The sequence below is a fragment of the Dama dama genome, chromosome 20 (genome assembly GCF_033118175.1).
Source record: "Dama dama isolate Ldn47 chromosome 20, ASM3311817v1, whole genome shotgun sequence".
NCBI lineage: Eukaryota > Metazoa > Chordata > Mammalia > Artiodactyla > Cervidae > Dama > Dama dama.
In genome coordinates, this window is record NC_083700.1 from 104662336 (window position 1) to 104687471 (window position 25136).

Genomic DNA, 25136 nt, shown 5'->3' on the forward strand with positions numbered 1-25136 from the left:
CCTAGGCTGATTTGTTCCAAGTTACAACATTCATTCTCTTCTTTACTCCTTTCCTTCTTCCAGTTTCTTTTCTGTCAATACAATCACTAAAAACCTCAGTCATCCTTGACTCTGCCCTCCCCATGTCTAATAACCAAATTTGGTCCATTTTTTTTTACCTGCAATTTAAAAATCTTTTGAAAATTAAAGAGATTAAATCCCAGTAGTTGACATTGGTATCCTCTTACTTGAACTAGTGCAGTGCTGTCTTTACAAGTCTTCTGCTAGGTCTCCTTCTCCCTTGGGGCTTGCCTTCGAAGGTAACTTTTATCACACCCTGCTATTTTGTTTGTGAACTTGAATGCTGCACCACTCCCTGTAGCCTGCATAATAAAGTTCAGATTCTTTAGTGGGACATCTAAGTCCTGCAGGCCTGGCCTCAGCCCCTCTGTGGAGCCTTATCTTCCCCAGCTTACCTTCATTTCCTCTTACTTCAGACCTGATTGCTTATTATTTCTGTGCTTTTTCATCTCTGTGGGCTGTTCATTCATCTGCATTTGTACAAGCTCGAACGTGCTGCTCTTACCATTCTGCATCCTGTCTCCTCCCCGAATGCCAGCCCAGTGCCTTGTATATCAGTAGGTGCTCAAAAAATGTCTTGTCTTCGAACCTTCGAGACCTGAACAGTTCCTAGCTCTAGTGCTTTGTCGCCTGAAGGATGCCTGTCCCCTTCCTCTTTAAGCGGGTTCAGCACTTCTTTCCACCCCTCAACCCCTTCCTGGTTGCTTTTGCCCACTTCTCTTTCAGTTTTATCACCAGACCACAGACAGTTCACAGAAGGCCAGCGAAGAGAGAGCCTGGAGGAAAAAGTCAAGTCATCTCTCCAGCAGCCTGTGACCATTATAACTTGTGGCCAAAAAGTAGTTGCACGGCCGTAGTATTTCCCCGGAAGCTAAGCTAGTGATACTTAGTCCTTGCTAACCTGAATTGGGGGCTTCCCTGATGGCACAGTGGTAAAGAGTCCACCTGCTAATGTAGGAGATGCAGGTTCTATTCCTGGAGCAGGAAATGGCAACTCACTCCAGTATTCTTGCCTCGGAAATCTCATGGACAGAGGAGCCTGGTGGGCTACAGTCCACAGGGTCTCAAAGAGTCGGACACGACTGAGTGATTAAACAACAACAAGAGCCCAAGTTGGATTTGCACAGGGGGAAAATTGGATTTTGAGACCAGGGCTTACAGGTTTGCAGGGCCTGGGATGTGTTTTTACAGATGCCTCTCCTCACGTGAATTGTTAAAATCTATGGTGTTTTTTCCTAGAGACATGAGATAGTGGGAACTTTTTTTTTTTTTAAAGGAAGGAAGGTGGAAAGAAAGGAAGGAAAGGACTAAGAAGCATGGTTATTTGATTTTCAAAAAAGTAACAGCTGTTTGGGATGGTTGCCGGGTTGGAATAGGAATCATTGATTCTTTCCTTCTTTTTAGTGCTGGGTGCCCTGGGCTATGGACTTCTCTCGAGAGTTCTCTGCCCTGTGTGTGCTATGAATTTAGTTCCCTTTGGTCATAAGAGTCAAATCCAAACTCCACATGGCATTCAAAGTCTTACAGTTTGGCCTTAATACATATAATAAAAATCTAAACAATAAAATTGTAGTTATAAATAAAAATTGATTACTATTATGACTATTATTATCACTGGCAGTTAACATTTAGTAAGCGCTTAATAATTGGAGAGGGAAATGGCAACCCACTCCAGTATTCTTGCCTGGAGAACCCCAGGAACGGAGGAGCCTGGTGGGCTGTCGTTTGTGGGGTTGCACAGAGTCGGACGTGACTGATGCGACTTAGCAGCAGCAGCAAGCACTCACTGTGGGTCTGTGGACCTCATCGTGTGCACAGAAAAGTTCTCTAAGAGGATGTCCTTTTTTCACACGGAGAGACTAAGGCTCAGAGAAGGTAAGTGACTGTGGGAATAGAATTCAGGTCATCTGTTTGAATCTAATGCTTGAGCCCTGACCCTAACACTCTTCTTTTGTATCCCCTGATGCTTCTCAAACAAAACTTTGCATGTCTACTTGTTTATACTATTTGTTATGACTTATTTCTGAGCATATCATGATGCCATGTCTCTGCACTGGAATTATTTCCTCTGCCAGAAATGCTTTCTGCATGTCACCTTTTTCTGCTAGTATAGTTTTTGATTAATAGCACAGACTCTTGACCCATATGCCCTGGGTTTGAATCCTGTCTGTTCTGTTTATTAGCTGTGTGTTCTTGGGCAGGTTACTTACCCTCTCTGTTTATCTCAGTCTGTACAGTGGAGATAATAATGCCATTTACCTCATGGAGGAGTTATGAAGATTAAGTATACATACGGAGGTTAAAACCATGCTTGACATGCAGTGAGCCTTAAGTATCATTGTCATCGTTAACACAGTCTGACTTCGGATCTGGGTAACTGGGTCGGGGTCAGTCTGATTCCTTGTAAAGTGAATGAATCCCTTGCTAGTATGTGTTGCCTTGTCTAAGACTCAGAGAGGCCGTGGGGCGGCCCCCTGGTGGTGTGTACCCAGCATGAAGGAGCATTAATCCTGCCTGTTGGAACTGCCGAGTAATTCGCTTACATGGTTTTGCAGGTTCTTCTGGTGTGCTGGTAATAGAATGCCAGGGCCAGTGACAAGGAGATAGGGAAACCGCCTCTTAGCCTTATCTAGTAGATGCTCAGAAAGGGGTAGGACATGATCTTTACCCAGTAGTGACAGCCACACACTCACACAGCCTGTGCACACCAGGGTGGTACTTTTGCTTTGTTATCCAAACCGACTTAATCCTTCTCTCCGGATAGTACTTACTCCTAAGAGTTCATAGTTTCACTGAAGATGTTGTGCTCATGTTAGCAAAAGGGAGGCTGTGGAGTTCTGACTGTTGATGTCAACTGTGCCGTTTACTGGTCTAGCTCTGTGTTGCTGGGCATGTCTGCTCCCTATTCTGGACCTCAGTATCCTTATTTGTAAAACGAGGCCAATAATCAGAAGTAACACATGAAGCATGTAGCGCAAGCCTAGCTGTTCATTAGAAGGGACTCGGTAAATGACCATCATCGTTATCAAGGCTGAGGGGGATGAGGAGTGGCAAGGCAGAGGGAAGCGAACTAACCATTCCTGCGTATGTGCTATGTACCTGGCATGGTGCGAGGTTCTTGATCTGTTTAGAATTTCATTTGTTTATTCTTTTGGCCTCTCTCTAAGTGTAGTGGTGTTATCGTCATTTTACAAATGAGGAAACAAATGAAGTAATTTGCTTAAGGTTTCCTGTGAGGTTATGGATGGAGCCGGTAAAATGGCCAGGTCATTTTATTCCAAAGCCCCATGGCTTTTCCGAAAACACTTGAATGACCCTTAAAATGCTAGACAAGTCATACAGACTGGAAGGCCTTCAGAATTCAGAGAAATGACTGCCGAGGGCTAGTGTGGTTGTGGAGGGCTTGGTGGTGGGGGAGTTGAGGCTGGACTTTGAAGAGAGGGGTCCAGAAGTCAGAGTGAGGGCTACGTGCACGGGGGACCTGTCTGTTTATTAAATAGGCTGTCTTCAGGTGGCAGATGGTGAGAGGGCGCAGGACCAATTTGCAAAGGGCCTCTCCTGTGCCAGTCCAACCAGTTTTGGACCTTCACCTGCAGGCAGTGGTGTAATACTGGAGTTTTAGAGCAGGGAGAGATGAAATCAGAGTTTAACCTGGCCAAGTCCAGAGACAAAATTGGCAGATCGGGTCAGGAGAAGCCGGAAGATCTCTTGTTGGGAGGCTCTTGTTGTAACAGGCGAGGAGAGGATGGCCTGGAGGAAGGCAGCGGTGAGAATGAAGAGACGGATGGCTGACTGGCCCTGGCAGCCCAAGGAGAGGGGTGAGCAAAGGGCGGATTGGCAAACCAGGCTGACAGGGAGATGACAGGGCTGTGATGGAAGGGAGAGCCCAGGGGAAGCCCAGAAGTCAAAGCACAGCTTTACCTGGGACCGACCCATGTACAGAGCGTCCTGGAGACGTGAGCAGCAGAGGGCCTGATCCCAGGCACAGCTGGGTAGCTCTGTTTAGAACTGACTGGGATGGCCGATGATTCTTGGAGAAGAGAAGAACAAGATCTAGAACTTCAGTGGCCAATGCGGTAGTCCCTATCACATGTGGCTATTTCAATTTACTCTTAATTTTAAACAATTCAGTTTCTCTTTCACTCTTTCCATGTTTTAACTGTTCAAATGTAGCTAGTAGCTACTCTTTTGGCCAGTACAGTTGTAGAGCATTTCCATCATCTGTTGGATTGCACTGGTGGATCTTGGGAAAAACCTTTGAAAAACTGGGGGACATGCAGGGGGAAACCAGGGCAAGAGGAGCAATTGAAATAAGAAATAATGTAGCTGCCTTTTGGGCAATTCTCAAAAGAAATAGAGTACTTGAATTTTGATTTGAATTTGCTGGTTTGACTTTTAGAGCCCCTTCTGGTCATGCAGTGAGGGGTAGCCTCGATTAACCATAGGAAAAGACAGCAGTCATAGGCGGATACTGTTATCTTTGTTCAGTTCAGGAGGAAGTGGAAGCTTAGAGAAGTGAGATAATTTCTTCAAGGTCATAGAGCTAGTAAGTAGCAGGGCCAGAAATGGAACCAAGTCTGACTCCAAAGCCTCTGTGTGTGTGTGTGTGTGTGTGTGTGTGTAGTGCTATGTACATATATGTACATGCTGTGTACAAAGGCCAAAGCCTTTGACTGTGTGGATCACAACAAACTGTGGAAAACTCTTAAAGAGATGGGAATACCAGACCACCTTACCTGCCTCCTGAGAAATGTGTATGCAGGTCAAGAAGCAACAGTTCGAACCGGACATGGAACAACTAACTGGCTCCATATCAGGAAAGGAGTACATCAAGATTGTATATTGTTAACCCTGATTATTTAACTTATATGCAGAATACATCGTGTGAAATGCCAGGCTGGATGAAGCACAAGCTGGAATCAAAATTTCCGGGAGAAATATCAATAACCTCAGATATACAGATGACACCACCCTTATGGCAGAAAGCAAAGAGGAACTGAAGAGCCTCTTGATGAAAGTGAAAGAGGAGAGTGAAAAAGCTGGCTTAAAACTCAACATTCAAAAAACTAAGATCATGGTATCTGGTCCCATCCTAGATGGAGAAACAAGGGAAACAGTGAGAGACGTTATTTTTTTTGGCTCCAAAATCACTGCAGATTGTGACTGCAGCCATGAAATTAAAAGATGCTTGCTCCTTGGAAGAAAAGCCTAGACAACATATTAAAAAGCAGAGACATTACTTTGCCGACAAAGCTCTGTCTAGTCAAAGCTATGGTTTTTCCAGCAGTCATGTATGAATGTGAGAGTTGAACCATAAAGAAAGCTGAGCACCAAAGAATTGATGCTTTTGAACTGTGGTATTGGAGAAGACTCTTGAGAGTCTGTTGGACTGCAAGGAGATCCAACCAGTCTATCCTAAGGGAAATCCGTCCTGAATATTCACTGGAAGGACTGATGCTGAAGCTGAAGCTCCAGTACAGAAATCAATCACTGGCTACATGATGCAAAGAACTGACTCATTGGAAAAGACCCTGATGCTGGGAAAGATTGAAGGCAGGAGGAGAAGGGAATGACAGAGGATGAGATGGTTGGGCAGTATCACTGACTCAGATGTGAGTTTGAGCAAGCTCCAGGAGTTGGTGACGTGCAGGAAAGCCTGGCGCACTGCAGTCCATGGGGTCGCAAAGAGTCGGACGTGACTGAGTGACTGAACTGAACTGAACTGATGTACATATATACTTCCCAGGTGACACTAGTGGTAAAGAACCTGTCGGCTAATGCAGCTGATGTAAGAGATGCTGGTTTGATCCCTAGGTTGGGATGATCCCCTGGAGAAGGAAATGGCAACCCACTCCAGTATTCATGCCTGCAAAATCCCATGGACAGAGGAGCCTGGCAGGCTGCATACAGTCCATGGGGTCATAGAGAGTTGGACATGGCTGAGCAACTGAACTGAACATATTTGTGTGTATGTACTCAGTCGTGTCCGATTCTGTGCAACTCTCTGGACTGTATCCTGCCAAGTTCCTCTATCCATGGGACCTTCCAAGCAAGAATACTGGAGTGGGTAGCCATTTCATACTCTAGGATGTATATATATAGTACTTATGTATTTATAGTACCCTATATATATATATATATATGAAATGAAGTGAAAGTAAGTACCTCAGTTGTGTCTGACTCTTTGCGGCACCATGGTGTAGAGTCCATGGAATTCTCCAGGTCAGAATACTGGAGTGGGTAGCCTTTCCCTTCTCCAGGGAATCTTCCCAACCCATGGATTGAACCCAAGTCTCCCGCATTGCAGATGGATTCTTTACCAGTTGAGCCACAAGGGAAGCCCGTGTGTATATATACACACATATATACACCAAAAAATATATCTTATTTTATCTAACTTTGAAAGTACCTATAAGCAAAAAAAAAAAAAAAATTACCACTGAGAAATAACTACTATTGACCTTTAGTGTATGCTTTTCAGACTTTCCCATGGGTATATGTGTGTGTCTCAATATATACATATATATGTATGTTTATAAACATGTGGTATATATGTACATAGACATATTCCAGTCTTTTCTGATGCATGTAGGCCATGCTCTTAACTACCACCCTTAATCCTTTATCAGCATTTCTGAAGTCCTAAAAGCTCTGAAGATGGGGGAAAAAATTTTTTTCCCCTAAGTTTGGCTCAAGCTCAATTTGGCAGTTAAGACTTGTGTGAACTACCAGGAAACTATTTATAGGCTTTATTTATCCCACTAAGCATTACTACTCATAAGTTGCACTAAGGATATATTGAGGTGATTGATTTCTGGATGTTCCCTTGACTCTTCTGGGTGCTGTAGAACATATAACACAGATTATGTGTTACCTTTCTAAAATGCCCCAAATTTTGAATTCCAAGATATACTTGGCCCCAAGGGTTTCAGACAAGGGATTGTGGATCTGTATTAGGTTATACTACTGCTTTAAGAATTTTCCATAGTTTGTTGTGACCCACACAGTCAAAGGCTTTGGCATAGTCAATAAAGCAGAAGTAGATGTTTTTCTGGAACTCTCTTGCTTTTTCAGTGATCCAGTGGTAATTTGATCTCTGGTTCCTCTGCCTTTTCTAAATCCAGCTTGAACATCTGGAAGTTCATGGGTCATGTATTGCTGAAGCCTGGCTTGGAGAATTTTGAGCATTACTCTGCTAGCCTGTGAGATGAGTGCAATTGTGCAGTAGTTTGAACGTTCTTTGGCATTGTCTTTCTTTGGAATTGGAATGAAAACACCTTTTCCAGTCCTGTGGCCACTGCTAGTTTTCCAAATTTGCTGGCATATTGAGTGCAGCACTTTCACAGCATCATCTTTTAGGATTTGAAATAGCTCAACTGGAATTCCATCACCTCCACTGGCTTGTTCTTAGTGATGCTTCCTAAGGCCCACTTGGCTTCGCAGTCCAGGATGTCTGGCTCTAGCTGAGTGATGAAACTAAAGAGTCTCTTGATGAAAGTGAAAGAGGAGAGTGAAAAAGTTGGCTTAAAGCTCAACATTCAGAAAACTAAGATCATGGCATCCAGTCCAATCACTTCATGGCAAATAGATGGGGAAACAATGGAAATGGTGAAAGACTTCATTTTTGGGGGACTCCAAAATCACTGCAGATGGTGACTGCAGCCTTGAAATTAAAAGATGCTTGTTCCTTGGAAGAAACGCTATGTTCAGCCTCAGTTCAGTTCAATTCAGTCGCTCAGTCATGTCCGACTCTTTGTAACCCCATGAATCGCAGCATGCCCGGCCTCCCTGTCCATCACCAACTCCTGGAGTCTACCCAAACCTATGTCCATCGAGTTGGTGATGCCATCCAGTCATCTCGTCCTCTGTTGTCCCCTTCTCCTCCTGCCCCCAATCCCTTCCAGCATCAGGGTCTTTTCCAATGAGTCAACTCTTCACATGAGGTGGCCAAAGTATTGAAGTTTCAGCTTCAGCATCAGTCCTTCCAGTGAACACCCCGGATTGATCTCCTTTAGGATGGATTGGTTGGATCTCCTTGCAGTCCAAGGGTCTCTCAAGAGTCTTCTCCAACACCACAGTTCAAAAGCATCAATTTTTCAGCGCTCAGCTTTCTTCACTGTCCAACTCTCACATCCATACATGACCACTGGAAAAACCATAGCCGTGACTAGATGGACCTTTGTTGGCAAAGTAATGTCTCTGCTTCTTAATATGCTATCTAGGTTGGTCATAACTTTCCTTCCAAGGAGTAAGTGTCTTTTAATTTCATGACTGCAGTCACCATCTGCAGTGATTTTGGAGCCCCCAAAAATAAAGTCTGACACTATTTCCACATTTCCCCATCTGTTTCCCATGAAGTGATGGGACCAGATACCATAATCTTAGTTTTCTGAATGTTAAGCTTTAAGCCAACTTTTTCACTCTCCTCTTTCACTTTCATCAAGAGGCTTTTTAGTTCCTCTTCACTTTCTGCCATAAGGGTGGTGTCATCCACATATCTGAGGTTACTGATATTTCTCCCGGCAATCTTGACTCCAGCTTGTGCTTCTTTCAGCCCAGCGTTTCTCGTGATGTACTCTGCATATAAGTTAAATAAGCAGGGTGACAATATACAACCTTGATGTACTCCTTTTCCTATTTGGAACCAGTCTGTTGTTCCATGTCCAGTTCTAACTGTTGCTTCCTGACCTGCATACAGGTTTCTGAAGAGGCAGGTCAGGTGGTCTGGTATTCCCATCTCTTTCAGAATTTTCCACAGTTTATTGTGATCAACACAGTCAAAGGCTCTGGCATAGTCAATAAAGCAGAAATAGATATTTTTCTGGAACTCTTGCTTTTTTGATGATCCAGCGGATGTTGGCAATTTGATCTCTGGTTCCTCTCCCTTTTCTAAAAGCAGCTTGAACATCTGAAAGTTCACAGTTTAGTATTGCTTCAGTATTGCTGAAGCCTGGCTTGGAGAATTTTGAGCATTAGTTTACTAGCATGTGAGATGAGTGCAATTGTGCGGTAGTTTGAGCATTCTTTGGGATTGCCTTTCTTCGGGATTGGAATGAAAACTGACCTTTTCCAGTCCTGTGGCCACTGCTGAGTTTTCCAAATTTGCTGGCATATAGAGTGCAGCACTTTCATAGCATCATCTTTTAGGATTTGAAATAGCTCAACTGGAATTCCATCACCTCCACTAGCTTTGTTCGTAGTGATGCTTTCTAAGGCCCACCTGACTTCACATTCTAGGATGTCTGGCTCTAGGTGAGTGATCACACCATCGTGATTATCTGGGTCATGAAGATCTTTTTTGTACAGTTCTTCTGTGTATTCTTGCCACCTCTTCTTAATATCTTCTGCTTATGTTAGGTCCATACCATTTCTGTCCTTTATTGAACCCATCTTTGCATGAAATGTTCCCTTGGTATCTCTGATTTTCTGGAAGAGATCTCTAGTCTTTCCCATTCTGTTGTTTTCCTCTATTTCTTTGCATTGATTGCTGAGGAAGACTTTCTTATCTCTCCTTGCTCTTCTTTGGAACTCTGCATCCAAATGGGAATATCTTTCCTTTTCTCCTTTGCTTTTTGCTTCTCTTCTTTTCACAGCTATTTGTAAGGCCTCCTCAGACAACCATTTTGCCTTTTTGCATTTCTTTTCCATGGGGATGGTCTTGATCCCTGTCTCCTGTACAATGTCACGAACCTCCATCCATAGTTCATCAGGCACTCTGTCTGTCAGATCTAGTCCCTTAAATCTATTTCTCATTTCCGCTGTATAGTCATAAGGGATTTGATTTAGGTCATACCTGAATGGTCTAGTGGTTTTTCCCTACTTTCTTCAATTTAAGTCTGAATTTGGCAATAAGGAGTTCATGATCTGAGCCACAGTCAGCTCCCGGTCTTGTTTTTGCTGACTGTATAGAGCTTCTCCATCTTTGGCTTCAAAGAATATAATCAACTGATTTCGGTGTTGACCATCTGCTGATGTCCATGTGTAGAGTCTTCTCTTGTGTTGTTGGAAGAGGGTGTTCGCTATGACCAGTGCATTCTCTTGGCAAAACTCTATTAGCCTTTGCCCTGCTTCATTCTGTACTCCAAGGCCAAATTTGCCTGTTACTCCAGGTGTTTCTTAACTTCCTACTTTTGCATTCCAGTCCCCTATAATGAAAAGGACATCTTTTTGGGGTGTTAGTTCTAAAAGGTCTTGTAGGTCTTCATAGAATGGTTCAACTAGCCTAGACAGTGTATTAAAAAGCAGAGACATTACTTTGCCAACAAAGGTCTGTCTAGTCAAAGCTATGGTTTTTCCAGTAGTCATATATGAATGTGAGAGTTGGAGTATAAAGAAAGCTGAGCACCAAAGAATTGATGCTTTTGAACTGTGGTATTGGAGAAGACGCTTGAGAGTCCCTTGGACTGCAAGGAGATCCAACCAGTCTATCCTAAAGGAAAAGAGTCCTGAATATTCATTGGAAGGACTGATGCTGAAGCTGAAATTCCAATACTTTGACCACCTGATGTGAAGAACTGACTCAATAGAAAAGACCCTGGTGCTGGGAAAGATCGAAGGTGGGAGGGGAAGGGGACGACAGAGGATGAGATGGTTGGATGGCATCACTGACTCAGTGGACATGAGTTTGAGTAGGCTCTGGTTGTTGGTGATGGACAGGGAAGCGTGGACAGGGAAGCGTGGCGTGCTACAGTCCATGGGGTCGCAAAAAGAATCAAACACGACTGAGCGACTGAACTGAACTGATAGTCCTGCTTGGGCCAAAAAAGGTGCCAGTGCCTCCAGGAGCAGTGGTACCTATTTAGACAGGCGTGTGAGAGGGGTGTGGTTTCTGTCATATGAGCAGTGCCCAGAATTCACATGAAAAATGGTACTTCTGCACATCTAGGTCAGGCTACAGTTATCACTCTTGATTTACCTACTAGGAGGTTCTTGCTCAGAAATGGTTTCAATTGTAGGTGTGAAAGGTGATCATCAGAAAACAACCAGAAAAAAAAAAAAAAAACACCCAGAAATGACTTTGATCTTAATCCTTGCCCTGAGGCTGTTTGTTCAGTATGTGTTTACTGACTGCCTGGTACATTTCATATGTTGTGGCAGGCCAGGATAGGGGCGTCCCAGGTGGCTCAGTGGGTAAAGAATCCGCCTGCAATGCAGGAGATGCAGCAGAAGAGGGTTCAATCCCCAGGTCCAGAAGATCCCCTGGAGAAGGAAATGGCAACCCACTCCAGTATTCTTGCCTGGGAAATCTCATGGACAGAGGAGCCTGGCAGGCTGCATTCCATGGGGTCTCAAAGACACTACTGAAGTGCCTTAGCGTGCATAGCATGCATGCATGGTAGGCTTGGGGCCACACAGGAAAAACATTAGTCCTTGCTCCCAGAAGCTGAGGTCTAGCTAAAGAAAAAAGATGGATGAAAGGAGTTGAAGGTGGTTACAATTCCGTTTGTGATAAATAAATGCCTTAGAGGTGAGCACTAGGTGTGTAAGAAGGAGGAGAGGGCCCCAGAGGGCTTTTCAAAGGAGTTAACTCCTGGGCTGAGTTTGAAGTTTGCCACATGAAGGTGGGTTTGAGGGGTGGTTAAACTATACCGAGGATCAGGGGCGGGTTGAAGAGGCAACATTTAAAAAGATAAATGTCACCCACCACCCTCGGCATTTGAAGTGCAGAGTCCTAACCACTAGGTTACCCTTAAAGAGGTAAATGGTTTTGGTGTGACTGGATTAGGGGTGAGAACGGAGTGTTTGTTTGTTTTAAAATCTCTGTTCATTCACAAATCTTTTTTTAAAAATTATTTATTTATTTATGGTTGTGCTGCGTCTTTGTTGCTGAGCACAGGCTTTCTCTAGTTGAGGCGAGTGGGGGTTACTCTTCCTTGCAGTGCGCGGGCTTCTCACTGCAGTGGCTTCTCGTGTTGCAGAGCACAGGCTTTAGGCACACAGGCTTCAGTAGTTGTGGCACATGGGCCTTGTTGCCCTGCAGCATGTAGAATCTTTCCAGACCAGATATCAAACCTGTGTCCCCTGCATTGGTGGATGGATTTTAACCAACCACTAGACCACCAGGGAAGTCCGAAAAGGAGTAGTCTGAGTCGGGGGTTGTGGAAGATGGGTCTGGAGAGGTAGTCTGGGGCTAATTATAAAGGTCTTTGTATGTAATACTTAGAGGTTTGGGTTTTGTTACAAAGGTGTTAGAAGTTATTAAGCCCTGCTTAATAAAGACCTGCTCAGATCTGCCTTTTCTTCCAGCAGCTGGCAGAATCCACCGCAGGGGATGAGAATGGCTGCAGGAAATCCCTGAGTGTGCTTTCCAGGCATATTAAGGGCCTAAACTAAGGCATAGCAGTAGGGATGGGGAGATGGTCAGGTATAAAAATATTTAGGAAAGAGGACTTCTAGGACTTTGGGAACGTGGGAAGACAGGAAAACAATCCAGCTGTCACCTGTTAGGATGAGTGACAAGGGATTGGGAGGTCTGAGGTTGGAAAAAGAGCAGAGTGGGAGTAGGGAAGCAGGAGAAGAGGACGGGCAGGAAGCTGTGGCCAGAGTGGGAACCCTGGGCTGTGCGATGGTGAACGTGGTAAAGAGCTGCTGACAGCCAACTTCCTTCCGTGCCAGATTCGGGAGAGAAGAGATTCCGAGAAGGCTGCCCTGTGGCTGGAAATTCCCCCAACGCGCCTTAAAGTTTCCATACATGAAGTCATGAATGACGACGTTCCAGTTCTTGCTGGACTGAGCCCTGAGAGAGAGATGTGGGGTGGAGGGATCAACAAGATACAGGTCAGCAAGGTGGTTTCCCAGTTTGTACACTACCTGCTCTGGATGGAAGCGGAGTCCACAGGGACAAACTACTTGTCCCACAAGAGAGAGCCTGGCGGAGTCCTCAGAAAGTACTGACATGCAGGAAGAGCCTAAGTGTGATTCCTAAGTTTGCCTTTGTCATGAAGTTTTTCTTTTTTTTCTATGAGTTTTTCTTTTTTTTAACTTTATAGATGAAGTAAGACCCAAAGAGAGGAAGTAACACAGGAAGATGATGGTAGAGCTAGACTTCAACTTAAGTTTCCTATTGCTTACATTTAATACACTGAGTATCCGCTATGTACCTTTACTGCTCCAAGTCCCTGGAAAGGAGCATAAAGATGACAAAGTCCTTATCTCATACTGTTGGTCCCTTAATGGACCGGAACTTGGTGGTCCGGAGTCGACGATAAGAAAGTAAGAGAGAGAAAGAGGCTGATAGCGCTTGTTGGTCCTTCAATGGACCGGAACCTCGTGGTCCGGAGAGTAAGAGAAAGAGGCTGACATCCCCTGGTTTACGCGGAAAGCCAATAGAGCCCTGTGCTTAGGGCTCGCGCTGCTGCACGTAGGCACCAGGCGCCTTCTCGAGAGGGTCTTAGAAGCCCGGGCAAGAAAGTGAGCTCAGCGGGCCTCCGTGCTCCAAGGAATTAGCCAGAAATAGAGAGAGAAAGACAGAAAGAAGGAATAGAAAGAAAGAAAGACACAGGGACCAAAGCTCTGATGGAGCAAAGGTGTTTTAATCAACATGGCGTGGGCACATATACTGTCTTACAAGGTGGTTATTCTCAGCAAAGATAAAGATTAAAATTCCAGACTTACAAAACATACGTCGATCCCTATCAAAGAGAGAGAGTTGCAAACAATCACCTTTTACCGTTTGGCTCATAAAAAGGAAGAGGGTACTTATCATTGTAAGGAGAAATGCCTGGATTCCTCAGCCCTGGGAAAGGCGTGCCTCTCCTCTTAATTCCTGAATATTCAGGAATCAGTAAGGGCCAGAGGGTTCCTGACAGATCCAAAACAGCACACCAGAAGCCTCTTGTTAAATGCTTCCTGACATCATACAGCTTACATTTTAGTAGAAACAGCATCCAATAAAAAAAAATGAATACAGATGTATAAGATTTGATATCAAATGGGATTAGTACTAAGGCACAGTCTTATCCTCCATAAGCTTAGAGGCTAATGGGGAGACAACACACAGCCATCAAGGCTGTGATAGGAGAAGGACAGGGAGCTATGGGAACATCCATGTCAAAGCATCTGAACCAGTCTGGGAGGAGTCAGAGAAGGCTTCTTAGAAGAAATGGCCTCTAAGATGGGCCCTACACCAGGGGTTGGCTAACTATAGTCCCCTGGGCCAGAGCTGCATGCTGCCTGCTTTGGTACAGCCCATGAACTAAGAATAGTTTCTACATTTTTAAACATTTGAAAAGAACTAAAAGAGAATAATATTGTGTGACATGTGGAAATTATGCAGCATGTAAACATCAGTGACCATAAAGTTTTCTTGGAATACTGCCATGCTTATAGTTGCTTTAACACTCTAATGGCAGAGTTGAATAGTGGCAGAGACTATGAGGCCTGCAAAGCTAGGACGTTAACCCTCTGGCCATTTACAGAAAAAGTAGCTCCTGGCCACAGGATGGGTAGGAGTTAGCCGTGTAAAGCAGAGTGAGGAAGAAGGAAGTCTGCTTCCAGTGGGATCATTGTATAACTGCAGTAACTTTAGTATACTTGGACTACGGTGTTCAAGGAGATGGAGGCTGTGGTGAGTGATGTGGCTGGAGAGTTGGATGGGAGCCAGACTGCAAAGACACTTAGCAGCTGTATTAAGGGGTTGGATTTATCCAATGGGGAGCTTTTAAAAGGTGTTATGCCATGTTATCAGATTTTCAAAAAATCCTCTGGCCACAGTGTGGAGATTGGATTAGAGGGTGGGGTGAGAGAGGAGGCAGGGAGATTAGTTGAGGTCTCTCTCAACTAGTTCCAAGGAATTGTTGGTAACCTAGACTAGTAGAGAGATATTGGAGAATATATTGACTTGAGATGCAATTTAGGAAGCAGAATTGAAAGCCATTGGTGATTGATTAGAGGCATTGAAATGTAATTATTTTCATGTTGCGAATGACTGTGTTTTCTTTCTCAACTCCAAAGTTGTTTTTTTTTTTCTCCCATTGCTGTGAATGCATGGTTGACAAATCCATGTTTAGTAATAGTCTTCAGAGCAGAATTCCTCAGTGATGCTTCACACCCACAGTGCTCCATGTACCTTGTGTATCAAAGCAGCATCTCTCTATGACCTCTTCACGCAGTTCCCTGTTGACAAGGAATCTGGCCTTTAAGGAGCAAAGAAGCAATAAATTGGCAGATTAATTTTCCTTTTCTGGTTTCTCTTGGTTTGACAGCTTTCCCAAAATATTTCTTTGTTGCAAGTCCTTGGGCTCCTTGGTTTTCAGGGCAGTTTGTTGACAATGACAAGAGCTACTCATGTTCTAGAGCACTTAGGACCTTACCGGTTTTACTTCTCTCATCCTTGCCTTGTTTGTCCTTGAAGCTGAAGTCTCACAGTAAATGGTAATAACATCACTACATTATATTTCATAATATATTGTGTGGTTTTCAAAGTGCTTACTCACATGCCAGCTATTTTATCCCCACAATAAATCTATGAGGAAGGCAGGACAGGTCAGGTTACTGAGATCAGGGGACGTTAGATGGTTGCCCAAAGTCAAAAGATTAAAAAATAGCAGAGCTGATGATACAATTTAGGTCTGCAGATTTCTTAGCTTTGTTCCGTCTGTAATGCATTCCATCTCCAAGAAAAGCGGGTCAGACTAGTTGGGAGAGTTGTGTTTTCAGCCCTAAAGACATCTGGATGAAATACCTCCCGCCACCACCACCAGCCCCCGACCCTGTCCTGGACCTGCTCTGTGGGAGCTTCATACAGACACTAGTTTAGGCCTCTCCTATGCCTTCAAGCAATATGTAAACCACCACTCATTCCCAGACCAAAGTTTGAGAAGCTGTGGTCTGTATGGTAGAGCAGCAGTCCCTAACCTTTTGGCACCAGGGACCAATTTCATGGAAGACAATTTTTCCAAGGGCCAGGGGCTAGGGAGATGATTTCTCCCCCGCCCTCCCTGATGATTCAAGTGCATTACATTTATTGTGCACTTTATTTCTATTATTATTTACATCAGCTCCACTTCAGATCATCAGGCATTAGACCCCAGAGGTTGGGGACCCCTGTATTAAAGCATATGTATGTTTTCATTCCTTCCCTCTCCCCACAGATGGTTCTTCCTCTGACGAGCTGAGACCAAATGGGAAGGGCCTGCCTGTGGACCAAAGCTCCTGGGGTCAGAATAAACCAGAAAACTTGCTCTCAAGGTAACGCAGCTCTCCCTTCCCTTGTGCCTCTTGGGGCCGTGGTTTTCCTCACTGAAGAGCTGAGGCCACTACTGTGCATAATGTACGTTGTCCCACAGTTGCTGGCCTCAGACATGGTAGACTTTTGTTGAGCATTTACTATGTAATGTGCCATGCATCATACACTTACATGGATTATCTTCCCTTAACCTAAGAGGTAGGTACCATTATTTTCTCTGGTTCACAAGTAGGAAAACAGGTGAAGAAGAGATGTTATATAACTCACCCAAGATCCAGAACTAGCAGGTGGCAGATCTAGGATTCAAAACTGAAGTCTAACCCTACCTTGGAAATGTAGATTAGAAACATTCGATTTCTCCCTCTCATTCTTTTAGAAGTTTCTTCACTCTGAAGATAACTTCCTTTCCCCTCGTTTTTATTTACTCCTTTCTTTTTTCTAATGGCATTATATTTAGTGTAAACTCCAGTTCCCCCTACCGATCATAGCTGGAATCATCTGGTCAAGATAAAAGCTTCCATGTGTCTGGCTTCCCAGCTGGCTCAGACAGTAAAGAATCTGCCTGCAAAAAAAAAAAAAAAAAAAAGAATCTGCCTGCAATGCAGGAGACCTGGGTTCCATCCCTGGGTTGGGAAGATCCTCTGGAGAAAGCAATGGCAACCCACTCCAGTACTCTTGCCTGGAGAAGTCCATGGACAGAGGAACCTCGGGCACTTACAGTACATGGGGTCACAAGGAATCGGACACAGCTGAGTTACTAACACTTTCACTTTAAATTATGCACCTAAATAGCAATGAACAATCCCTGCGCTTTAGATGTAGCTAAACCTTCATTCTCAACTCAGTTTTGAGCCTTCCTGATACACATAGATGCATTTTTACATAGCCTTCATTAGAATGTATTAATACGTGACCATCTAATATTAAGCACTTAAATGGCATTTATTCAATGTCAGAAATTGTCTCGTGTTTTATATAATACATCTTAGTTCATTAATTTCAACAAAAGGGTTTTCAGCATTTATTACGATTCTGTTATATAAATATGTCAAATTTTCCTTAACTTTATTTTTCTTTAACCTTAAATGTTGGCATTTGAATAATTTTTAGTATGGCTATGAAAACTACACAAATAACATAAATTTTTACTGCTTTTCTTTTTTATTACAGATTATTCCTGTGGAATAGAGATTCAGTAGAATTATCAAGTCAAAAGGTCTAGACAGTTCTATAGCCTTGTTACATGAGACCCAGAGTCCAGAAAGAGCACTGTCTAAACTGAGTTCTAATTCACAGTCTGCTGCCGTCCAGCCTCATGAATCATTCATGATGCTGGGTCTCATTTTTCTCATTTGAAAAATGAAGGGTTAGATTAGATTATCTTCCAGGTTTCCTTCTGGTCTGAGATTCTATAAACTTAATATCTCTGGATCAATGTACTATATAATCAACAACATATAAGGGGGCTTCCCTGGAGGTCCAGTGGTTAATACTCTGCATTTTCACTGTAGGGGGCTTGGGTTCGATTCCTGGTCGGGGAACTAAGATCCTGCATGTTGTGTGGTGTGGCCAAGAAAAATATGATAAAAACTTATTTTTTCTCTGTTTTTCTTTCCCCCCCTTCCCCCGCCCCCCACCTTTTTCTTAGGCCCATGGGCTTAGTTGCTCCACAGCATGTAGGATCTTCTGGGATCAGGGATCAAATCGGGGTCTCCTGCATTAGCAGACAGATTCTTTGCCACTGAGCCAGTAGGGAAGCCCTGATAAAAACATTTTTTTGTTGTTGTTTTTCTAGACAGAACAAGTCCAAATCTGAAATAACCAACATGGTTCGCTCCTCCACTATCACAGTATCAGACAAGGCTCACATTTTATCCGTGCAGAAGTTTGGACTGCGAGATACAATTGTGAAATCACATCTAATACAGAAAGAAGAGGATTATACCTACATCCAGAACTTCAGGTAGCTCGCTGAATCTTAGACTGTTTCCACAGCAAAGTGATCACTCAGCTCGTGGAAATAGAAGGGCTTCCTCTGTACCCTACAAAATCTCTCCCATCATTTTCTGAATGAGTGATTCCTTTCACTCTTCCTTAGCAGGCATTTATTCTGTGCCTTTTCTGGCCAGGCATCGTGGGAGGTGTGGTGTGGTGGGAATGACACAACTTGCAACAAACAGTTGCAGAAATATTTGAAGAGATACCCCTGTTGGAAGAAGGAAAGAGATCTTGATTTTTGGTTATGCCTCTGTGTATCTCTTGGTCATTTGGGGCCTTTGAAGAAAGTTGTTTGAATTGAAATTAATCACATGAAGTTAGTGATTGGTAATCTTCTTTTTAGACAAAATGACTGAAAGTTACATGAATAAAGGGTGCCAGTTTTCCAGGTCTTTTTAAATCACTGCATTGGACTATAAGACAAAGTAATGTTGCTTCTCGGGATCTAGATAGTGAATTGTCTTAGGGAGTTTGGGAGGACATGTACACACTGTTCTATTTAAAACGGATGACCAATAAGGACCTGCTATACAGCACATGGAACTCTGCTCCATGTTATGTGGCATCCTGGATGGGAGAGGAGTTTGGGGGAGCATGGATGCATGTATATGTATGACTGAGTCCCCTTGCTGCTCACCTGAAACTATCACAACATTGTTAATTGGCTATACCCCAATACAAAATAAAAAGTTTCCAAAAAATTAAAAAAAAAACACAAAATTGAACAACAGTGAACAACAGAAAAAACCCTAGTGAATTATCTGAACACTGGTATTGCTTTCGTTCCAAAAGTAGTTGCCAGGGTACTTTTCTTTTCTTTTTTCATTTCAGTAGCACACACAGTACATAGTCAGTTTGTGGATTGTGGCTCTCTAATGGCTACTAGAGCTAAGTAGAAATCTTCAAAGTGGGTCTCTACTGTCTGAAGTTATCACAAAAGCAACAAATGTCATGCTAGACTGCAAGTCACCCCTTGGTGCCACAGTCACTTGACTAGGAGAGCTGTGACGTTTCTTAAGTCTTCATATTCCAGCCCAGAGAGACTGAAACCAGCCAGAATCAGCATCCAGCACTTTCCCCATCATGTCCATAGTCCTCCCAAGTGACCAATTGATTGTCTTTGGCAACAGATTTTTTGTAGGAACGTACAATGTGAATGGACAGTCCCCCAAGGAATGCCTCCGGCCTTGGCTCAGCCATGATACCCAGGCCCCAGATGTGTACTGTGTGGGGTGAGTGCTTCTCCTCTAGTAGTCTCTGCATTTTCCAGAGTGTGTCGCTGTGGTTGAAGGGGTGGGGGCATGAATCTGTAATTGAGACTTTGCAGCAGGTGAAGAGATTTAAAAACGAGCATATGCTTAATAACAGCTGCTCCTCTGTTCTGCGTGCTTCCTCATAGTAAACACATTTCTGGCACTATTAAAGTGATGTGCCTGGCACTGGAATGCTAATATTTAATTTTGAGTGCAGCCCTCTGTTAAAAGCATGCACCTTGAACTGAATTTCATTACTTAGACATTCAACACTTTGTTGGTCACAAAGCAGAAATATCTTTTGTGAGGGAAAGAAGGTTAGCTTAAAAGGAAAAAAAAGAAGGCCCCATCCAAGGACTTCCTTGGTGGTCCAGTGGCTAAGACTCTGTTCTCCCAAGGCAGAGGGCCTAGGTTCAATCCCTGGTCAAGGGACTGGATCCTACAGGCCACCTTGAAGATCCTTCATGCCACAACTAAGACCTCAAAGTGAAAGTGAGAGTCACTCAGTCGTGTCCAACTCATAGTCCATGGAATTCTCCAGGCCAGAATACTGGATTGGGTAGTCTTTCCCTTCTCCAGGGGATCTTCCCAACCCAGGGATCAAACCCAGGTCTCCTGCATTGAAGGTGGATTCTTTTTTTTTTTTCGGAATCAAACCATTTTATTGAGGGGCTTCGGGGGAAGACTGAAAAGCTGGGAGGACAATGACATCTGACGTCCTTCTCCGAGCCATCTGCCCAGCTCTTCAGCTGCTCTGAAGGTGGATTCTTTACCAGCTGAGCCACAAGGGAAGCCCAACTATGACCTGGCACAGCCAAATAATTAAATATTTTAAAAGGGAGGGCCCCATTCATCAGTCTTTTTAATTTTTTTTCCACACCTACTATCTTCTTACCACTGTACCAAATATTGTTATTGGGGAGGGAGCAGCAAAGAAGCCTGGGCGGTAACGTGTAAAGGGACTAGAATTTGGAATTTATATAGAGCTAGGTTTCAATCTCGGAGAAGGCAATGGCATTCCACTCCAGTACTCTTGCCTGGAGAATCCCATGGACGGAGGAGCCTGGTAGGCTGCAGCCCATGGGGTCACGAAGAGTCGGACACGACTGAGCGACTTCACTTTCACTTTTCACTTTCATGCATTGGAGAAGGAAATGGCAACCCACAACAGTGTTCTTGCCTGGAAAATCCCAGGGACGGCGGAGCCTGGTGGGCTGCCGTCTATGGGGTCGCGCAGAGTCAGACACGACTGAAGCGACTTAGCAGCAGCAGCAGGTTTCAACCTATTTGCCACCTGGTGCTTATGTGAGCTAGTGATCTCAGATGTAGAATGGATACTCTTCCGAGTACTTCAGGCTCATATGAAGACGAAAAGGGCCACTGCTTGAGAACGCACCTGGTAGGTTCCTGGGCCTCTAGTCCTTTGTCTCTAAGTGTTTGTTTTCCTTCCTCTTTGAGGGTCCTGCAGTTTAGCTAGAAAGGTAGGCCTTACACAGCTTAACCAGTCTGAGAATGTGCCATCTACCACATTACCCTTCTCTACTCCCTGACTGGTTGCTTCTCCTAATAGGTTCCAGGAGCTTGATCTGAGTAAGGAAGCCTTTTTCTTCCACGATACCCCAAAGGAGGAAGAGTGGTTTAAAGCTGTATCAGAGGGTCTTCATCCAGACGCCAAATATGCAAAGGTATGAGAGGAGTCCGGGACCTTCTGACTTTGTGTTGCCATGCAGGGAAATGCTAAGACAACTTTTCACTTTTGCTGCAACTTTGATCAAAAGCCAGCCCTAATGGGTGGTGGTCCCTTCCCTGGTGGTCCAGAGCTTGAGACTCTGCCTGCCATTGTGGAGAACACGGGTTCGATCCCTGGTCCGGGAAGATCCCACATGCCTCGGGGCAAGTAAGCCCATGAGCCACAACTGCCGAGCCCACACACCACAGCTACGGAAGTCTGCATGTCTTGAGCCTGTGTTCCATAGAACCACCGCAATGAGAAGCCCGCACACCACAACAACAAGTAGCCCCCACCTCGCAGCAACTAGAGAAAGCCCCTTCACAGCAGTGAAGACACAGCCAGCTAGAAAGGAAGGGAGGAAGGAAGTCCTATTGATGCTGTGATGTTAGTTCCAGGAGAGGCGTCTCGGGCACCGTAACCTCGACAGCTGTAGGCTGCCGAGGTTATCACAGAGTGTGCTCACTGAGCCGCTCGGGTAATTCCCCTGTTTCCTGGTGTGGAGCAGGAGATACAGGAATCCTCGCAGCCAGCTTCCCGTCCACTTTTCCTTTCAACTCCCCATTAATGCCATGACTTGAACGCATGCCTCTCTTCCAGGTGAAGCTCATCCGACTGGTCGGGATTATGCTGCTGCTATATGTCAAACAGGAGCATGCCGCGTACATCTCAGAAGTGGAAGCTGAGACAGTGGGGACAGGAATCATGGGGAGAATGGTGAGTTCCTGGTTGATACAGGGAGGGCTTTGGTCCCTAAGGTCTTGAGCCTGCTTCTCATGATACCACAACTGCCTTTGTCCCAGCTTGAGGGTACTGGCCTCACGAGATGAACTGTCCCCTCATGATCTAGCAGGGCTTGATGGAGGAGGCCATTCCAAAATCGTGTTTTAGTGACTTACTGGCTGATTTGCCCAGTTAGCCTGCATCCTCACAGCTGCTCCACTGGAGCCTCCAGTGGGTCCTTCCAGTTAATGCATGACCCATGTCGCAGATGCTGTTTTGGATCACCAAGGAAAAGAAGGAAAGAATGCTAATAATAGGTTTGCCGTTTTTCTTCTGGAAGCTGTTAAAGTCCTCCTTTTAGGTTCTCCTTCAAGAGCTTACCTTCCTGGGGGAAGGAGAGTGTGTGGTTTGCCTGTGATCTATTGCAGAATGGACTCGTCTTCGCCGCTCGCCACTGGTCCTTCTGTCTTCTTGCATTTGTTTTCCCACCTATAAATATGTAACCCTGCTTTATTCATGTCCCAGGATTGTGACACAGACCAACTACAAGAGAACATTTTGAAAGCCCGCGGGTTTGAATGACTATCACAGTGAAGTTGGGAACTGTGCCTTTTCTGGGCTCCCTTTCACAGGGTAACAAAGGGGGCGTGGCCATCCGGTTCCAGTTTCACAACACCAGCATCTGCGTGGTCAATTCCCACCTGGCAGCCCACACGGAGGAGTACGAGAGGAGGAACCAGGACTACAAAGACATTTGTTCTCGAATGCAGTTCTGTCAGGTCGACCCAAGCCTGCCCCCTCTCACCATCAGCAAGCACGAGTGAGTCTGGCCTTCCGCCCCAAGCAGTGTGCCGGGCCTCATGGTCCAAGCCGAGGGCTTTCTCTTTCATTAGGGAGGGGACCGAGGGAGGCCTCCCACCACCTGAGCGGGAACTCTCAGCCAACTCTCGGTTATGCAGGGATTACACCTCTTGGAAATTTTTAGTTTCCCCACTTACCATCTGGCTAACCTCTCGAATTTTCGCAGACACCATTTGTTCCTGGAAAATGTGTAAGATGTTTTTTTAACACAGTCCGCCTTGATGCAGCGTCATGAGAAAAGCCCCGCCAGAGCGGGCGTCTCGAGCGCAGGTTTTAGAAGTGTGGTTCAGGGTTCTGCCTGCCTGTTGTCTCCAGAAGCATGTGCAGTTGAGGATGGGGCTGCATTTCCCAGTCTTCACGTCGTCTTTGTCGCCTCTCGATTCAACATTTTGGAGCCCTGGTTGCAGCTGCTTGGGGTGTCTTGTGCTGCTGTTTGTTCTCTTTATTTCATTTATCTCCAGTACTTGCTGTCTGTCTAAACTCAAGGCATATTGGAATTTCAGGCTTTACAGTAACACTTGAAACTTACGCCCCTTCTTCTTATAACAAGGAAGAAGCCACTGGGGCCGTGGTGCCTGCCAGGGAGTACACAGAGCCCAGCCTCTCGTCCGCCTGCTGCGTCCGTAGGACCATCTTGATTGGTGTGCTGGAAGCTGCCAGAATGGCTTTCCGTCTCCAGGGGACCTGGCAGGGACTGGGTCTTCCATTCTGCTGACACAGCAGCATCCCAGTGTGTGAGGCTGCATGTCAGCTTGTCTGCATTTAGCTCGTGGACGCATTCATTTTGGTGTGTGTCTGCTGCCATGCGGCTTCTCTCATAACCTGGCTCTTGGCTTCACGTAGAGCAGTCTTGGTCTTCACAGAATGTGCAATGTCGCCTGGGAACACCCAGTGATCATGTTCCCAAAGCAGCAGGTGTAAGAAAACACCTGTCACATTCTACAGAAAGAGCCAGCCAGTAACACAGTGGTGGTTAAACCGAGACTCCACTGGGCAGGTTAGGCTTTGTTTCAGAGGAACTCTGCTCCAGAAACAAAGGCTAAGAGCGTGCTTTGGGGGCTGGGGTGTGCATGGAGGCAGAGGCAGCATCGTGGCATCATTTGGCTTAGGGTCCCTGAGTGATTGACAGGACTCCCAATACTTGATCTTTTCCCCTCTTCCCAGGAGAGGTAAATTATTGTCTTGCTTTTAGATCTTATTAGACTATCTTTCCAGCTGTGCTCAGTCGCTTCAGTCATGTCCGACTCTTTGCGACCCCATGGACTGTAGCCCGCCAGGCTCCTCTGTCCGTGGGATTCTCCAGGCAAGAATACCGGAGTGGGTTGCCATGCCCTCCTCCCTTTCCAGCTGTACGGGAATAAAATAGTCAAGGAGAACACAAGGCTGTTGACAGTGAACTTGGGCCAAGATGACTGAGTAAGCGGCATGTCAGACACAGCGTTTAGTGGGATGGCAAGAGGAAAAGAGACCCTGCCCAGCCAGGTTGCTTCCCCACGCAGCCCCCGAGAGCCTGAGCCTCCGGGGCCTCTGTCAGAAGCACCCCGGATAGGGTGGGCGAAGCCCCTCCTAACGCCTGTGCTCTCTGCTCTGTCCTCGCAGTGTGATCTTGTGGCTGGGGGACCTCAACTACAGGATAGAAGAGCCGGATGTGGAAAAAGTGAAAAAACTCATCGAAGAGAAGGCCTTTCAAACCCTGTATGCATATGACCAGGTACCAGTGGCCACCTGGGCCCTCTTCAGGCAGCTGACGTTCCCCCTGCCCCCGCCCCACGGGAGGGCACAGAAAGCCTGGCTGTCCAGCTCCAGCCTCCTCTTCCTCATCTCGGGAGGGTTCCCTGAGGAGCTGGTGCCCATCATTCCTTCCTTTCCTCCATCTGTGTTTCCTCTCCTACAGCTGTCTGCCCCTGGTCCTTCCCTTGAGGTTTGTCTCTGCTGGAGGCAAGAGCTGTTCTCTTTCTCTCTGTCTCGTGTGTGCCCATTCATTCAGTCATTCAAGTTGGGGCCAAAAGGGAACCAAGCTTCTCATCAGGATGATATTAATCCTTGGTATATTTAAGATGATTTACTGATGTTTTGAATGGGCTACCCACGCCCCCTGCCCCTGCCCCTCGGCAGACCTGTGCCGTGTACAGGACCACTCTTTCTGAAGGGCTGTCTTCACTTTTGAAAAGAATCTGTTCTGTCTCCTGCTAGCCTCTATCATTGTTTGGTTTATCATACCTTTCTCAGAGCATTAGCTGTTTCCCAGGATGAGAGAAACCTGTTTCTCTCTGACCTTCTTCAGGGTACTCCTCTCAAGAGATTCTGAAACTGTTCAAGCGGTCAG

General features: G+C 45.3%; 1 protein-coding gene across 5 annotated transcripts in view; it reads left to right on the top strand.

Moving 5' to 3' along the window:
* INPP5B (inositol polyphosphate-5-phosphatase B) overlaps positions 1-25136 on the top strand; it is a 61277-nt gene that overhangs the window by 21047 nt on the left and 15094 nt on the right. For all 5 annotated transcript variants that reach the window (XM_061122332.1, XM_061122334.1, XM_061122333.1 and 2 more), the window contains 7 exons: positions 16152-16248; positions 18042-18209; positions 19375-19476; positions 21068-21182; positions 21827-21943; positions 22582-22769; positions 24410-24521. In XM_061122332.1, coding sequence (XP_060978315.1) covers positions 16152-16248; positions 18042-18209; positions 19375-19476; positions 21068-21182; positions 21827-21943; positions 22582-22769; positions 24410-24521 — 899 coding nt within the window. The remainder of the gene's footprint in view (positions 1-16151; positions 16249-18041; positions 18210-19374; positions 19477-21067; positions 21183-21826; positions 21944-22581; positions 22770-24409; positions 24522-25136) is intronic.